Source organism: Paroedura picta, chromosome 9 (genome assembly GCF_049243985.1).
Source record: "Paroedura picta isolate Pp20150507F chromosome 9, Ppicta_v3.0, whole genome shotgun sequence".
NCBI classification, from domain to species: Eukaryota; Metazoa; Chordata; class Lepidosauria; order Squamata; family Gekkonidae; genus Paroedura; species Paroedura picta.
In genome coordinates this window covers 23785022-23803254 of record NC_135377.1, presented here as the reverse complement: position 1 = coordinate 23803254, position 18233 = coordinate 23785022, and the positions used below count along the sequence as shown (strand labels likewise).

Genomic DNA, 18233 nt, shown 5'->3' with positions numbered 1-18233 from the left:
TTTACTCCAGCGGAACTGAAGTCTGTAGCAGAGACTGGTTATGATTTCAGGTCCCACCTGGAGGTTGGCATCCCTGACAAAAATTCGTGGTATAAGAACATGCACTAAAAGCCACCTTATTGCATTATATGTATACCATAGTAGGGATTAGTTGAGATGCAATATCACACTATGGTTTAGCATGAGCTTCCCAGCCACACAATTCTTCCTTGTTGCAGTCTCTGCTCAAACACAATTTCTTATCTTCCTTCCTTTCTCAAGTCGAACCAGAGTGATGTTACATACACATTGAAAACTGTATTCCCAGCAGACCAGTGCTGCAAACCATGGCCAAACAAATCATCTTTTTATTATAATCCATAGTTGTGGTTAAATGTGCAGCTTTAAGATCAGAACACAAAAAGATGCAAGGTCACTTACAGTGTAATCCTGTATCAAGCTACATCAACCTAACTCTACTGAAAGCAATTAGGTTAGACTGGAGTAACTCTGAACTGAATTGTACCACAGTATCCCTTCTTACTGCTTAACACTATATAGTTAACATATCATTTATTGAGCACAACACGGCTACCTGCATGTATTCTGAGGCACTCTTGTATCTTCAAGTGTTCTATAGCTTGTCTCTGGCACTACAAAATAAGTTCTGGGACTGAGCTGTGGGCTAAATTAAACCTTGGATTTAAAATCTGCTGCAGAGTTCTCCCAGGAAACCATTACAATTCTTAACTGCATGAAAGACCTCATCTAAATTGCAAGACAAATGTGGTCAATAAAACAGAACTAAACAAAACAAAGTGATATAAATTGCCAGTAGAAAACAGTTTTGTGGCAGCTGGGGCCTGCTAGTCCTATTCCACCCCCATTTGGTGGCATGGTGGGATAAGGACAAACAGAGAACTTGACTGGCCACAGATTGTGAATTCGGCACACGCGTGTACAGAGAGGATTGATCTGGTGTCTGAGTCTGATAGGCACAGCATGGCATTTGGAATCCAGAGGGTTGGTGGGGTGGCCCTGCCTATTCCTGCTGTATGGATGCCTGTGGAATGGAGAGGGCTGGTAGGCCTCACAGAACTGGAAGTTTGAAGAACCAGCCCTATCTAGGGGTAATTGGCCACAATCTTCTTGGGGGCCAGGACTCAATCAACATGGAAACATGCAGTCAATCCCTAGAAGGGGGAAAGAAAGTGTCTCTGTGGAGACTAGCTCTCCACTGGCCACCAGGGAGGAAATGACTCAGGTTACTGTGGGAGAAGAAGGAGCCCAGGTGGCCCAGGTGGGGGAAGGTCAGCCCTTTTCAACCCTGAGGGAGGGGTCTCCCAAGAAGGGGAAGGGTACAGTTCTAACCAGGTGCAGCAAGAGGCTGTGGATCTTCCTAGTGAGGAACAGGATCTGTCTCAGTCCAGTGAAGTGCAGGCAGAAGGGACAAAGTCCAGGAGAGAGAGGGTGAAGGTTTCATGGGAATTCTTGATTGGAGGGGGGGGGGAGAATGAGGAATAGGAAGAAGAAGGAGAGTTGGTGCTTATATGCTGCTTTTCTCTACCAGGAGTCTTACGAATTAGGGAAAATTCCTAGAATGCTGCCCACAAGTAACATCAGTTGCCCCCAGGCACCATCCTCAAAATTTCCTGGCATTTACTAGGCAATTTTGGGATCCCATTTTAAATCCTTCCCAGGCAGAGCCATGCAACTGCAGGAAGTGTAACAAAGTGAGCCCTAACTGGTTCTTATTCTCCTGAGTCTCCCTGTTAACTGATGGTAAACTCAACAACAGAGGTGAGGAGAATGGGCATGTCTGCTGTGACAGACTCTGGCAATCAACCAGATAAACATGAGGGAGATATGGCTAAATGCAGTGAAGGATTCTGGGTAAAGTGATCAATATCCAAATGCCAGGCAATTAGATGAATAAGGCAGTTTCATGAACAACTCATGCAGGTTGGCAAAACTGCCCTGTCTCAGGTATGTGGGAGGTAGAAGAATCTTCTCAGTAATCTACTGACAGACCAGAGAGGCAGGGTCTGAACTCTGAATCTCATATGTGATAAAACTGTGCTTTTTTGGCAATACAGCACACTACTGCACCGAGCAAAGTCTGAAACCTTTCTCCAAATTAACTGCCTCTTCTTCCAGTGGCAGAGTTAGAGGAAGGCTCCTTTGGATGTTGTAAGGATTCATAGGATAGAGAAAATTCCCAGTATTTTGAAGAGGGCTTGAGTATATCGTCTATTTAGTCCCAAGTCTAAGACCCTTAGTCAAGAACCATGTTTCCTGGAAGGCCACTTGACAGGTAGCCTGGCATCCATCTAAAATGGCAAAGGTTAGTTTTGCTGCAACAAACAGTTTCTTCTATACATACATTTTTGTTTCTGGAAGGGCAAGCATCACACCCCAGAGACCAGATTTACCTCAGAGTGCCCAAAGTTGTTAACTCCTATGTTAGCTATTGATGAATTTAAACAGAACAAATGGTATAAAACATTGCACATAAGGTTAGAAAACAGCAGAGGGGGAAAAGTAACGCCAACAGAGCCTCAGCCACTTAAGCTAAGAAAGGAAGCCTTTAAGTCCTAGATTCATTCTCCTCAGGTCTCTTTAAAAGGGGGTGGGGAGACCTGTAATACACATCTGTGACCTAGCAACAGTATGGTTTAAAATAGTTTCCAGATCAATGATCAGTGCAATACCTTCAAAAATGGGATGACAAAAGGTCGCAGTGGGAAGTTAGTAGCTTCTTGCAGTTTGGAATGAAATTCTTCAATTGTCAAAGTAGAATTCTGTCGGATGAAAAGAAAAAGATCTGTAAAATGAGTAGCAGAAATGTTTCACAACAAAAATGAAACCTAAAAATCACTTTTACAGAAAAACGTCCTTAATCATTGTAGATTATTAACACTGCACACTGTACAGAAATCACTGGCATTATAGCTATGCTATGTCCCTGCAAGCCTATTTTACCACTATGCTCCTTTTTCCACATTAGATAACATTAAATAAATAAATCTTTATTTTTTTTAGCCATGTAGTTCAGGGCAGAATATGCCAGGTCAGTGCTGGCATAGCTGTAATGGTTTGCTCTAAGACAAGGCATGTCAGGCAGTCTTGAGTTTGTGCCTTTGATTGCAAGAAAGGAATCTCTGGGAAGGGGAGAGGGGATGGACAAAAGGCATTCCAGAGTTTTACATGCTCACACTACTCCTGAGCCCTGTTCAAACTTGGGATGAGAGGACTGTTTCCATCCCGGTCTTTTGTTTTTCCAGAATGTTTTGCATTTATTCCCACCCCTCCAAATTCTAGTTTAAGCTGGAGAAAGGTCTAAAAACTAATTCTGGTATTAGAGCATGTCCAGTTTGCCAGAACCTCCCTGGCATCTCTCTGCTCACTTGCATTAGTTATTTGTACGCATGCAGTAGTAAAGCGTAGTAACCTTGATGTGCCTCTGTGACTGCATCAAGATGTTTTTTGGGGCAAAGAACCAGTTAGACCCATTATGCACGGGGGTTTTAGCGCACATTCGGGGTGGAATGGCGGATAACGCACGGATAACGCACGGAGCCGGCTGCAACCGGCTGCAGCTTCGGTGCATGCCGCCGAAAAAGCCGCGTCAGTGAAACGCGGAAGAAAGCGCAGCTTCCGGGTGAGCGGGGCGCAACCAGAAGCGGCGCCCGGATCGGCGCGTGCATAATCGGTTACTCTGGGTTTTGCCGCCGTCGCGCCCCGCCCCGTGTATAACCGGTATGCGTCACGTCTTCCCCCTCCGCGTTTTCCATGTGACCCGAAATCGCCGTTTCGGCGGCCGTGCATAATGGGCCTTAGGGAAGCCCTGAAATCAAATCCCGACTCAGTTGACAAACTCAACGGGCCAGACAATCTCTCTCAAAAAGCTGAGACACAAATGCTGAAAATGCACTATAGATGACATTTCAAGGAAAAGGTCAAACCAAGGCAACAGAATAACATCGCTATCATTCCTCTTTTCTTCACTTACCACAAGTCCTAGCACAAGGGTACGCACTCTCTCCCCAATCTCTGGTGAAATGTCATTGCCAAACTGCTGCAAAGTTGTAAGAAATCTCTTCAGTTTGCTCAGCTGCCGAGCTCCACAGGCTGGTGGTAACTGCTGATTGGCCAAAGAGGATGAGGACGACGAGGAGGGCCCATTACTAAAGCCATTAGGTGGTGAGGGAGCCCCATTCAGTGCTGTTGGTGAATGGCTCGTGCCATTGGTTACTGAAATTGTGGAAACAAGACAGAGCCAGTTCAGCATTTTGAGTATGGGTTAGTCATCATTAATAGGTTAAGTTCAGGGAACATATTGTTTGTTACTCTACTGCCATCTTCTCTTATCAGTCTACTTTGAGCATTCATTTGAATGGCTACATTTGTTTCTGTATATTTCTACCTGTGTTTTAAAGACATAATACTGTCTAGGTTATCTAGAGAGTTCAGCAATTTCTGCGTTGGTAATAGGGCAACTGTTTAGGCTGTTGTTAGCCATAGCTGGAATTCAACCAATTGGTTTTGTTTTTGTGGATACTGAGTCTGGAACAAGACTATTTTGACTGCTTTATTGGATTTCTATTGGGTTGTAGATCACAGTGAGACCCACTTAGTAGAAAGCACGGCACAGACATTTTTAAATTTTAAAAGAAAACTCTTGTTTGACTCAGTCGCTACCTCCAAAGCATTCACCACATTCACATTCACATGTGGTGAATGGAGACAGGCCCAGAAGGCAGAGGTGAGGATTCAGCAGTGCAGTTTTGATTAGGCACATGCTGGGTTTCAAATAAGCAATGAAAAAATAAGTGTATAGATGGATATGGCTGATCAACTTATTTTTAAGCAGCAACCTTCTCCTCCTCCTCATAAGAGATATGCATCATGTAGCTATCAAAAACCAACAATAATAAAAGCTCTGCTACACTGGCCTGACTGAAGTTTTCACAATTCTCCCAAGCAACCACATGATTAAACTTTGATACAACCAAGCAAGAAGAAGAAAACAATGATCGTTCCTTTAAAGTGATCCAATTTCTGAGCTTAATAACTATTAATAGATCACAATTATGACTAATCCTTTCTCAACTTGGTTTCTTTCAACTGCCTTAGCAGATAATGAAGATCTGCTTTTCCCACCTGGTGGTTCAGATTTACTTTGTCACCCTTTTCTGTTGTTTACTTACAGTAGGTTTTCTCAGCCAGGGTTTCTTGACAGCCCTGGAAGGGTTTCCCAAATTTGTGAGAGTTAATTAATTTTGTAAATATATATTTTAAAAATTGTTAAACATTTATCGGGTGATATCACCATGCATGGTCATGTTGATCCATCCACCCCTCCCAAAATGGCCAAAGGTGGGCCTGGAGGGGGTGGGAACGAGAGGGGCCCTAAGTGGACATTTACACAGCTATGCTTCCCAACCATATTCCGCATGATTGTGCCACTTCTGGGATTTCTCAAAGCATGAAGAATTTCAGGGGTTCTAAACAGTAAAAAAGCTGAGGAAGGCTGACCTATACTAAACATCTAATCCTTATATGCAGAAGAATTTATAGAGCAAAAGTATAATTACACGTTGTGGGTGTGAAAGAACTAGTTCTTGGGGCTCCTTGGGTAGTGGGAGGAGGTGGCATCGTTGGAGGCGTCAGCCTGGATTGTGTCTTCACATCCACAGGTGAGTCTGGCATTGTGGAATGCTTCTCAATGCGATCTGAAACAGATGGACATTTTTATTCCAATTTTCCTTTATATACAAACAAATCCTTAAAAATAAGAACAAGAAGCAGTACAAAAAAAGCTGAACTCCATCAGGACTGAGTACCCCCCTCCCCCAATGACTTTTGATACATCAAACACAGACGAGAAAGCCTCATTTCTAATTGTGCTTTATTTCTCATTTCTATTCTAGAAGAATTTAGAACAGGGGTAGTCAAACTGCGGCCCTCCAGATGTCCATGGACTACAATTCCCAGGAGCCCCTGCCGCTCCTGGGAATTGTAGTCCATGGACATCTGGAGGGCCGCAGTTTGACTACCCCTGATTTAGAATATTACAGGGAAGGCTTTCTCAACCAGGATTTCGTAAAACACTGGGGTTTCTTGATGGCTCTGGGAGGGTTTCCCAAATGGGTGGGACGTAATTCATTTTACTATATTTTAAATGTTGTTAAACATTTATTGGGTTGTATGACTATATATGGTCATGTCGCCCAGCCTGCCCCCCCCCCCAATGGCCAATGATGGGTCTAGAAAAGGTGGAAAGGGGTGGGGCCCCAAAAAGGCATGTACACAACTATGCTTCCCAACAATATTCTTCACAATCGTGTCACTTCTGGAGTTTCTCAAAGCCTGAGGAATGTTTCAGGGGTTTCCCAAATGTAAAACAGTTGAGAAAGGCTGTTCTAGAGAGTGCTGGAATCAGAATAGTGAACCTTTATTTGAAATCCAGATAACCCTAACATGCAGGATGATGATGATGCCTAAAATAAGGAAGCAGCATGGCAATAAGACATCATGAATGAAAACTTGAATGAAACATCAGAATGAAAACTTGATTGTGTGGCTGGCATTGGTTATCTAGTAGTCTTCCCCTGCTGCTTATCTTTTGTTTTCTAAGGCTATATCCTCATCTGCTTCAAAGGATTCAGTATATCCTCACTTTCAAGTTAGGAGGCTGTCCTACAGTTCAATTCTATATGGTCCTATACTTGGTTCAAACAAAACTAGTGGAATTTGCCTTCAAGCAAATTGAAGAAGAAGAAGAAGAAGAAGAAGAAGAAGAAGAGTTGGTTCTTATATGCCGCTTTTCCCTACCCGAAGGAGGCTCAAAGCGGCTTACAGTCACCTTCCCTTTCCTCTCCCCCAACAGACACCCTGTGAGGTGGGTGAGGCTGAGAGAGCCCTGATATCACTGCGTGGTCAGAACAGTTTTATCAGCGCCGTGGCGAGCCCAAGGTCACCCAGCTGGTTGCATGTGGGGGAGCACAGAATCGAACCTGGCATGCCAGATTAGAAGTCCGCACTCCTAACCACTACACCAAACTGGCTCTAAACCACCAAATTGGTTTACAATTGAAGCATAAGTCTGTTGGGGATGAGTTTACAGACTCCTGATCATGTCTGACATTTTATCTTCTGATTTCACGTTAAAAAGTTAATTAATATAGCCCATAAAGAGTAACAGTTTTTTTTTTTACATGGTTTCACAGCATGGAGCACAGAGCAGGGATGGAAGCCTTTTTGAGCTTTTGTGATATTATCCACTATCTTCTCCTAATGTGTAGTGGGGATACCAGGAATCCTGACTTTCCCTCCAGTCTGCTGGGTGTACCTGGATAAACACTAATGTAAGGGGGCAATGTTTTCAGAATGAACACACACATCTGAATGACATAGTTGATATTTCACAAACTATCTGGGGAGCAGATTACATGATTTGAACATAAGGATGCTAGATTTTATGTATGCTAGAAGATCTTACAGGTGATAAAGGTATGATCTCACCCCATCACTAAGTACAGGAAGCATATTGATGAGAAGATAATGTGACTGAGGCCTTTTTTTACAGCATCTCACATCATAATTTCTCCAGTGGAAAAAACATTGTTCTCTTATCTGCATGAGAACTAAAGCATAGTTATCAACTCAAAATCAAACTTTAATGAACTATTCATATGGACAGTTTGATGGCACTTTCTGTGAGGATGAGAAGGTAAGTATATTTGAGCTTAATAAAAAACAAATGACTATTTATATGGCAATATGATACTGTGACTTTTCTACAGTAATGCTGCTTTATTGTTTCACATTTTTCCCATTTACACCTCAATAAACATTTGTACTTACAATTCCTTAGCCACGCTACCCTCTTGGCAGCATGATATACTATTAAAGTGATATAAAACCCTATAACAATAAATAGAAAACCTAAATAAATTGGCCCCAAACTGAATGCTTAAAATATAGCCAATTTGGTTCAAGTTGCCATATGATTTATTTCATGGTTCAAGGGAGGGAAGAAATTGGAAAATCATAAGATAAGCACTTTGAACTTTCTGTAAAAAGCAAGGCTGAGAGCCAGCACACATATGGATGAGAAACAAATTTAAGGAAAGCTTTTGAGCACAATCCATGGACAAGAGTTCCTGAGTGAACCACAGTGAAATAAGGAGCCAAACAGAACACTATGTTGTTCTAATCTGAGAATGCTAAGAAACTACAAAGTGAAGTCCATTCCCCTCCAGTTTCAATTAAAAATGTTCTACGATCTAACTAATAAAAACGTTTTAGGAAGGAAAGAGACCTAGAATGAACATAAGAGAAGCCTGATTTTATTATCATTCCAACAAAGTATGTTTTCATAAACTTCAGTATTGGCAGTCTCCGGGAAGGGGGAGGGGAGTATTAAGGAATCTAGAAATATTGGAGACAAGGAGTGTTGTAAACTGGACAAACAAAGCAGTCTCTATTAAGCAATTTGCTGGACTTAGCTAGGATAAAATATTTAACAAGCAAGGATGACAAACTCAAAAAGGAAAAAAAAAAGAGGAGGAGGAAGGGGGAGGAAATGAGTCTCAAAATGTTAATTGTTTCTTGCACTCACCTCCTCCAACCTCAGCAACATGGCAATAAACAGTTTTCGGTTTTAAGTTGTGCCACAGGAAGAGAGACATGGAAAAAGAATACTGGCTGTCCTAAATAAAGGCAAATATTTCTGCCATACCAAGAAAGGAGAGAGAAAGAGAGGTTTGCCAGAGCTGGCCTGGAGATAACATTGGCAACTGCTGGCCCATCTGGTTTTCATTCTGCTAACACTCACACTGAAGTGTTGGGGAATGTATTCCAGGTATACAAATCTGAAGCAGCATAGTGAAGCACAGTCGTGGGCAGCGAGGGAGTGGCGCACGGTGGAGGGAGAAAGTCAGATACCACTAACACCGTCTGTTACTTGTGAAAGAATAGGCACGGTCCATATCCTCCAACAGCTCTTTATCGCTTAAAAAGCAATTCCGTTCCATGCGCACAGTCACAGCTTTCTGTGTCTATCTCTTTGGAGTTTGCTGCTGAATAGGTTGACATCATCAGAACACATGAAAGAAACAGAATCAAGGAATGACAGGCTTTGGAAAAGGCCAAGTCCCCAAATTGTTCACATTATGTTATATAAACAGATGGATTAGTCTGATGTTTTTCATTGAGTTAACTGCCTAACTTTTTCATATTCCAAGACTCTCTTTAAGATCACGCATCAGCAATCAAAAATTTCATCAATTTGAAGTATGAACTTTGAGGGAGGGGTCCTTGGAGCCAGGCCTGAAAAGGGATGCCAGTTCCAGGTTGGGAAATCCTAGTGATTTTATGGTAGAGTCTGAGGAAGAGAGGGGCCTCAGCTGGATATAATACCACAGAGCCCACCCCATAAAGCAGCCATGTTATCAAGTGGGACAGAGCACCGTTGTGTAGAGTTCAGTTGTAATTCTGGGGAATCTCCAGGTCCCACCTGGAGGCTGGCTACTGTAGGCCTAGCAGCACTCTCTGATGGACTTCATACCAACTGATTTGCATGACTCCACTAGGCCTGGCTGCTTGCTACTGTTCACCAGCAGTCACCCTATGAAAGCCAATGTGACGCAGTTGTTAGAGCTTCAGAGTCGGGGTCTGCGAGACACTGGTTCAGATCCCCATCTTGTTGTGGAAAATGACATGGGTGACTGTGGACTAGTCACACATTTTCAGCCTAACCTAACTCACAGGGTTGTTGTGCAGGAAGAGAGAAAAGGAAGAGAGAGAAATGTCAGCTGTTTTGGTCCCCACTGCAGAGAAAAACTAGTTTTCCTAGTTAGAGGTTATGAGGAAAAGGGTAGTGATGGCAGAAGCAAAGTTGAAAACAGAGGGGCAAGTAAAGTAGGTTGGCTGTTAGTTGGGAAGGAATAGGGTTACCAATGCCATATTACTATGAGTAAATTTCACAACTGCCTGGAGAAAGGCCTATCCATTCAACAGAGATTTAAAAGGTTGTAATTTACTGGGTGATATCTACCTCTATGTCATAAAAGGTTTTTGTTGCCCATTTTGGCACATTAAATCTTGATTAAAGGGGCAGGGAATTTTTTTCTCCAGGGCTACTGGGAACTCTAACATAAATGCCATACCAGCTGCTCTGCATTAATCAGTGCAAACTGGAACCTACCTTAGTGTGCGTCTGAGCTTGCATGGCCAGGTCCATTCTTGTGGGTTATTGTCCACTGTCAGGGAACCAAATCACAGAGGCTGGGAAACTTAGTGGAGGCAATTTTAAATTTTTACACAGGGCTAACCAAGCCTCTGAACTTTCCCCCAGCCTAATCTGGTATCCTCAAGCAAATGGAGCCCTACAACCAGTGTTCCAAGAAGAAAAAGCTGTGGTGGGAGATAGGTAAGACAGCTGTGCTCAATCCAAAATTGCTGCAGCTGATCATGATCAACATTCTCTCTGTCCCCATGGCACAGAGGCCTTTAGAGAAGCTAGGGGGTACAGAGGATGTGTTGCTTCATTCCTTCCTTTGAAACCATGAGCATTGTACTTCACAATCTTCAACCAGTACAATTCCGTGGATCAATTTCTGCTTTTTGACAAAATTACAAACCAGGGTGTAAACTGCACGGAGCTTTTATTCCAACCCCAGGTCGATTCAGTCCCTCTACACAGAATTCGATTTCCATTTTGATTGGGGGCAATTTAAATTTTCCTTCTGCAGCAAGAAGGATTGATCCGGAGTGACCCTACCTTTATTGTGCAATATCTTAGAGTGCTTTTAATCCTGAATATATTTTAAAATCACATTGTTTTGAATCTGGGCTCTCCTCCATGGTAGGGAACCCATGATTGGCCACAGGTGGTCATGTGATAAGCCTGCCTTAAAGGAGAAGCCCCTAATTTCTCTCAACTTCTGTCCGCCTTGGATTTTTTTTTCTGCCTTCTTCGATCCTCTCCCCCCCCCTTCAAGAAAAGAAAGGATTTTTTCCTTCTTCCTCTGACTTCTTGGATCCTCCCCCCTTCAAGAAAACAAAGAAAGAGTCTGCATTTGCCTCCCCCCCTCTTCTGAGCCTCCCTAGCCACGTGCAGAAGACTTTCCTGTTTCAATGGGGGGGGGGGGGGAAGAGGAAGACTCAAGTTCAAAGCAATCTGAATTCAACAGGATTGACAATGGAATAAACAAAGTAAGTGCAGACTCTGCCCAAGACACAATAGTCTGGAAAACTCCATATCTAGCAGAACTTTCCTTCATAATCAAGAACTCAGAATGAGTACGTAACTTAATTATATAGACAATTAGGATTTGCCAGACCATGAAAACAAGTGCATATTAAGGGGTCAAAGTGCAATACCACTCTTTACCTACTGGCCCTTGTGAATCAACGGTGTTCTGCCTTGAGGGCCAATGAAATGTCTGATTGAAGGGGTCTAGGAAATCATAAGCAGATTACCTATCGTTTTATGTTTTCTGAGCTCAGTCATAGCATATTTTAAATGCAAGTTTCACCATCTTTAAAACATTGTATGCTCCATTTTAATTTTTTTTTTAATGAGAATGCTCAACTTTCTTCAAACTGGGCTTAAGCCCAATGGTTTCTCAAAATTCAAGGAAGATCTGGCTGGAATGCATTCTTCTCTGCAATAAATTCCTGATGAGGGTAGATGGTAAAATAAAAGTCTCAAATTCAACCTATGTGCAAACATCTCTCTGGTAACAGGAGAGTCTTAACATAAATTCATAAAGCATGTTTCAAGCATGCAAACAACTCCTCCATTTGTTCCGAGTTATATTTTAAAAGTGAAATATACATTCCCAAATCCCTTTTAGCAGCAAAGACCTAGGAGCTGTGATTTAATCACAGAAGCATTTTGCCCCACTCTAAATTAAAGAATGCTGTAAAACCAACTCTAAATTATGACGTTTCTTCTGAGGATTGTTTTGGTTTCTGACACTGAACTGTTCTTTGTCATGCATTCGGTTCTTATTATGGGAATTATTTTTAACTCTGTATTTAACTTTTAGGTGAACTGTGATATGTATGGCAAGTGATTCCACCATTATAAAAAATAAATATAGAGACAGAAGAAGACCACTAAGAAAAACATGTGCACAGTAGAGGAATGAAAAAAAAGAAATCTCTGTAGTCAGGAGCATTTACCTCACTTCCCGTATCTTAACGGTTTAATCCATTTTTAAAACAATTTGGGCTTTCATATATGGTAAAATTTCAGCGTATGTGGAAAACATCCAATGTGTGTGCATCAAGGAAAGCTGATGTATGGAACAAACTATGGAATATGTAAATACGCAACTGATGCTTCTCTCAATAGCCAACTCAATGTCAGGCGGTTCTGCCAGTGGTATGTTTTCAATTTCCTTTTGAAAATAAAAAACGTAGGATATAATAAGCAGTGGCATTTATTTTACTGTTAGCTAGTATAAAGAGTTCCAGATGTATGTCCAGGCCTGAAAGATTCTTAAAAAATACTCTTCATTGATTGCAACCAGTGTTCTTCTGCTAACCCATAGAAACTTCTAACACTGGCTTAATTTACCAGTTTTCGTTTTCCTGCCATCTTGTTTTCTTTAGACTACAGTCCAGCAACTAACAATAAGAAACATTCAGTGCTTAATACACACAAAATGGAAAACCCCAGTTATCCACAATTGTGTGTGTGTGTGTGCGCGCGTATATATATATATATATATATATATATATATATATATATATATATATATATATATATATATATATATATATATATATGTGTGTGTGTGTGTGTGTGTCTGTGTGTGTGTGTGTGTGTGTGTGTGTGTGTGTGTGTGTGTGTAAATATAAAGTGGCTCTATATAATTGGGAAGAGCCACTATGGGTGGAGCGATGTCTGGGTATCCGGACATCGCTTCCACTTCATAGGCCAATCCAGGCGTGGCCAACAAAGCTGCTGTGTGAAACAGGATGCTGAATTACATGGATCCTATAGGTCTGATCCAATAGGGCTCCTCTTATGTCCCATATATGACTATCCCTTTCACCATTTTATCCTCACAAAAGCCTTGTATGACTAATGAGAGAGAATGACTGGTCTAAGGTTATACACTAATATTAAAACAGAGTTATGAACCCAGATCTCCCACAGTCTCATTACAATATGCAGGTTCCAAAATGTTACGTTTGGGCATTCTTATCCTATAAGCAGAAAAATACCAGTTAATTATGATCTTAAAGTTGGCAGTTTTTCTGAAGTGAAGGAGAACTGCCTTTTCACTGGTCACTGGCAATGAATGATTGTTTAAAAATAGGTTTCCCCCATATTTTCTGGGAGAAAAAAAATACTGGTTCATAAAACTATCAGTTAAGACAGTACTGAAAATATCTATTTTTAAAATTACTGACATATTTCCATCTGATAATCTTTTTTCAGCAATATGATAGTTGGCTATCTTAAATAAATGCCAGCAAAATAAACAACATAACTGATTTCCTCCTATATCCAGTATTCTTTATCCTTCATTAAGTCACACAAAAACTATGGAATCCTCTTTTGAGTTGATAAATTGTTTGTTTTGCTAGGCAAGTTAAGCAAGCAATAAACACAATTCCTATATTCCAAAATATTACATGTTCTTTTGAAGTCAAAGAAACTCTTTTTATTTGCTTCTCTTTCATACCTCAGCACATGTAAATACTATCCCAAAACTGTGAAAAGAGCCAGTTAAACATTTCTTTAGATCTTGGCCCATACACTGGAACATCCATTAGTCATCACTTTTTATTAACACAGCCCAATCCTGATTTGAATGAAGTGCTAGTGTTTTAAATTGGGACACAGAGGACTTTCTCAGAGCTGTTAAAATCCAAGATTTAAAGCCCAGTAGTGAACAAACAGCCCTGAACTGGATGGCCCAAGCTAATCTAATCTTGTCAGATCTCAGCTACTAAGTAGGATTGGCCCTAATTGCTATTTGGATGGGAGATCACCAAAGAAGTCCTGGGCTCCTACGCAGAGGCAAGCAATGGGAAACCACCTCTGTTGCCCCAGAGGGACAGACCAGAACCAATGGGATGAAATTAATTCAAAAGAAATTCCATCTTAACATTATGAAGAATTTTGTGAGAGTTAGAGCAGTTTCTCAGTGGAACAGGCTTCCTCAGGAGGTGGTAGGTTATCCATCTTTGGAAATTTTTAAACAGAGGCTAGTTAGCCATCTGACAGAGAGGCTGATTCTGTGAAGGCTCAAGGGGGTGGCAGGTTACAGTGGATGAGCGATAGGGATGTGAGTGTCCTGCATAGTGCAGGGCGTTGGACTAGATGACCCAGGAGGTCCGTTCCAACTCTATGATTCTATGATCTCTTGCCTTGAAAAGCCTATGTGGTCATCATAAGTCAGTTGTGACTTGACAGCACATTCCACCACCAACCACCAGCCACGGGTCACACAATAAAACATGTTATTACTGGGAAGAGTAACAAAGATTTCTTCTTCTGACTTATCACTGGACTGAACAATCATATATTACTGACCTATCAAAATGTCAGAATTTTTTCATTATCAAATCGGGTCACCAATACCCAACACAGAGTTCACAACAATTTCCTGATAATTTTAAAGTCTGTAATTTGGTTGGAAAGGATCTTTTCAGTTCTCTGCTCTTTGCCCAGTAAACAGAAAGTGGGGGAGGCATATCTCCCAGCCAATTGATCTAAATAATCCCTTAGCCAGTTATGCAGCAGTTCCGGTATAATGCTCCCTGGGTACCTCTGGCAGTGAGCAAAAGCCTTTAATTACTTTGGAGGTTCTGCTTGAAACTTCCTTGAAGTACACAAACCACAGTCTGGGACTTGAGCTACTATGCTGAACTCTCACTTGACTACCAACTGGTTTGATCACTTTGGTTATTACTAGTAGCTAGCTTTTTTTTCTTTCCAAGGGGTGGTGGTTATGAAGAAGACATATTTTGGGGGTAGAGGGGAAATTGTTGGTTATTATTAATCTACGGCCATTATATTGACTGTTGTTAATTTGTTGTGCTTTGGAGGTGGGTGCCATTTGTTTTAAAAAATTCTCCACATAAAACAATGGAGAGAAAGATTATTCAAGGTATATTCAGGGATGCTGTAAAAATCAAACGCTTTCATCCAATCCATTTGAAATTTGATGGTATTTACTAGAGCAGTGGTCCCCAACCTCCAGTCTGAGGACCGGTCTGGTACCAGGCCACAGCTCCTCCTCGTCCTCCTCCCCGACTGCTGCCTCAGGGGCTTCCCTGCCACTCTGCCGCCGGCTCACCTTTGGTGCTCTCCAGCGGCCGCCATGGCTGGGGCTCCCCCTCGACATGGCACTGCGCAGCTGCTGCTGGCAGCACCCCCCAGCAGGCAGCAGGAAGTCAGGGGTGCTCGCAGGAAAGCAAGTGGAGCAGGGACTCAGGCAGTGGCGGTGACATCCCTCGGCAAAAGACTGACCCTCCCCCGGGCGGGCCTCAGTAAAATTGTCAAGCATTGGCCAGTCCCCAGTGATAAAAAGGTTTAGGGACCACTGTACTAGAGGATTCAGTTCACTGAAATTTTGGTGTCATTTGTGGAGAAAAAAGAGTCATTCCAGAAAACCTGAAATTTTTTTTCACATAGAAAACGAGCAGACATCTGAGGCAACAGTAATGAGTCCAGAAAATCTCCCAAATATTATGGTACCAATTCTCTAGGAGGCATGTTAAATAGCTCTCTAATAGGTTTTCCTGGTATATTTTATTCGGGCAGAGTTACTAAACTATGGCATTCTATACTTAACTAGAGCTCCATACAGAATACTACAAACAACACTACTGATAAGAAAATCAGTCCACAGAAGTCACGGGGCTCGGAACAAGAAGACTCTTGTTTTGCCTACACAGATGAAAATTGCTCCTATTTTCAGCAAAATAATCAGAGTAAGAGGAAATTTTCAAAGTGCTGATTATGGTGTATGCAGTATTTCATGTGCAGGTGATTCTGCAACCTTCAATGAGAAACTTAATCACAGATGATCCGGTCTAAATTGTCACTTTCTACACATCCCTCCTTTCCGCTGCACACACCTCACATGTTGCTGCCATATTTCCCCAGAAGGAGCATCTTGTATAGATCAATAGGTTGCAGGGGGAGGTGAAGGGCAAGAAAGTTCATTCTAGTGAGAGAAAATTTAGCTTGAATCCAACCCAGTGGAGCATATTGCCATAGAACAGGGCTAGTCAAACTGCGGCCCTCCAGATGCCCATGGATTACAATTCCCATGATGCTGGCAGGGGCTGATGGGAATTGTAGTCCATGGACATCTGGAGGGCCGCAGTTTGACTAGCCCTGCCATAGAAGGTGGGGGTGAGGAAGGGAACAGGCTTTTAATGATGTTTTAATAATGTTTTTAACTATGTTTTTGTTGTAAACTGTCCTGAGCCCACTTGTGGGGAGGGGCGGCATAAAAATCAAATTGTTGTCAGTATGGCCCCATACAACTTGTGACCTGTTCAGGTGAATGCAAGCCAAGAGTGCATGAATAGCCAGGTGCATTACAGTTCTTTTGTTTTTGCAGCACCTAGCTGGTAGCCAATAATTAATTGCTAGTAGGTTTTGATCAGCTTGACAGGTCAAAAGTTGTGCAGGCCTTTTTAAGCATAAGAATGTAAGAGGCTGACTTGTTGAGTCATTCAAGAAGTCCAAGAAGCCCAATATCCTGCATATATGTACACCGGAAAAGGATAGAAACTTATGATAGATCCATTCAGTGACAGATTTGTTCTCCAGAAACTTAATTCACTATTTAAAAGGTACACAACACATCTGTTCTAATGTCCATTACAACAGTAGTCCCCAACCCCCGGTCCGGGGACTGGTACCGGTCCATAGATCAGTCAGAACTGGGCCGCAGCTCCTCCTCGACCTTCTCCCCGGCTGCTGTCTTGGGGGCTGCCCTGCCACTCTGCCGCTAGCTCACTTTTGATCCTCTCCAGTGGCTGCCATGGCTGGGGCTCCCCCTCAGCATGGCACTGTGCAGCTGCTGCTATCAGCACCACCGGCGGGAAAGCAAGCGGAGCAGGGGCTCAGGTGGCGATAGCTACGTCCCTCAGCAAAAAGACTACCCCCCTGGGCCTCAGTAAAATATCAAGCATTGACCGTCTCCGGTGATTAAAAGGTTGGGGACCACTGCATTACAACATAGAGTTAGCAATGAGCCCCATAAATATTTTTCATCGTGCCAAGTACTAAATTACCTTGGGTTCTAATGACTTATTTCTATTCATTGGGTTAGAACCCAAGAACTGCAAGGATCCCCTTGCCAAACAGATCATATCTGCATCTCCCTTCCTGCTGCAGTCTTCTACAAACTCCCCCAAAACAAAAACGCAGGAATCAGATTATCCTCAGAAACAGTTTGGGATGCAACTTGGAGACCTGGAGGCCAAAAGTGCCCTTCATCTTGCACAACCAGAAATGCACTGCCATTAGTGGAATAGGGAGTCTAACATAAGCTAATTCTCTCCACATTATTTCATATTTTCTATCATATGTATTGTACAATATTTTCTAAATGGAAAGAAAACCCAATGCGTTACACATTTATAAACTAGGAGCCAAGCCCATTGCATTCAGGAATACAACAGGCACTAGATTTGGGGGATGGAAGAACTCTGTGGACGGCCTCTTCCTCCCACCAGGACCTGGAGAGGCTGCAGGCAGCTGTTAGGGAAGTCACTGGCAGGGGCAGCTGGTATCTGCAGCCTCCAAGCCTCGGAGGGAAGTGGAAGGAGGAGGAGGTGCTCACGGGTGGGGGACGGAGGTGATTGGCTGGCTGCTAGACAGACAGGCAAACTGGTTGGAGGAGGAGGCAACTAGGGTGGGACAGCTGTCCTGAGTGGATGTTAAGCACTGAGTGGCACTTAAGCCATGAGACATGCTCCTCCTCCAAGCCCTTACCAGAAATATATTATGTGGAACTCTAGGTCTTTTCTGAAACACAGTATTTCACATAGCTCTATAGCATCATAGATTTATGTAAAACTATTTTGATTCTCACTGTTTAATCTTTAAAAAAATAAATCCTAACATTAAATTTCCCATTTCTTCGCTTTTTAACAATATGATAATATACTTTAAGTTTTCTGCTCTAATTGGATGCTAGCAATTATATCAGTGCATATAAAATTAGATTTTGGGGGACCTCAGTGTATTCATTTGTGCT

General features: G+C 42.3%; 1 protein-coding gene across 15 annotated transcripts in view; it reads right to left on the bottom strand.

Annotated features, from left to right (window-relative positions):
- Window positions 1-18233, bottom strand: part of RUNX1T1 (RUNX1 partner transcriptional co-repressor 1) — a 161755-nt gene that overhangs the window by 51985 nt on the left and 91537 nt on the right. For 13 of the 15 annotated variants that reach the window (XR_013234047.1, XR_013234049.1, XR_013234050.1 and 10 more), the window contains 3 exons: window positions 5577-5714; window positions 3992-4233; window positions 2691-2780 (listed from right to left, as the gene is read on the bottom strand). Coding sequence is in view for 10 of the 15 variants with exons in the window: in XM_077351928.1 (XP_077208043.1) it covers window positions 2691-2780; window positions 3992-4233; window positions 5577-5714 (470 nt within the window). In the remaining 5 variants the exon portion in view is untranslated. Of the gene's footprint in view, window positions 1-2690; window positions 2781-3991; window positions 4234-5576; window positions 5715-8605; window positions 8754-10192; window positions 10360-18233 lie in introns of those variants that run through there. The other 2 variants (XM_077351934.1, XM_077351931.1) reach the window with 2 other exon arrangements.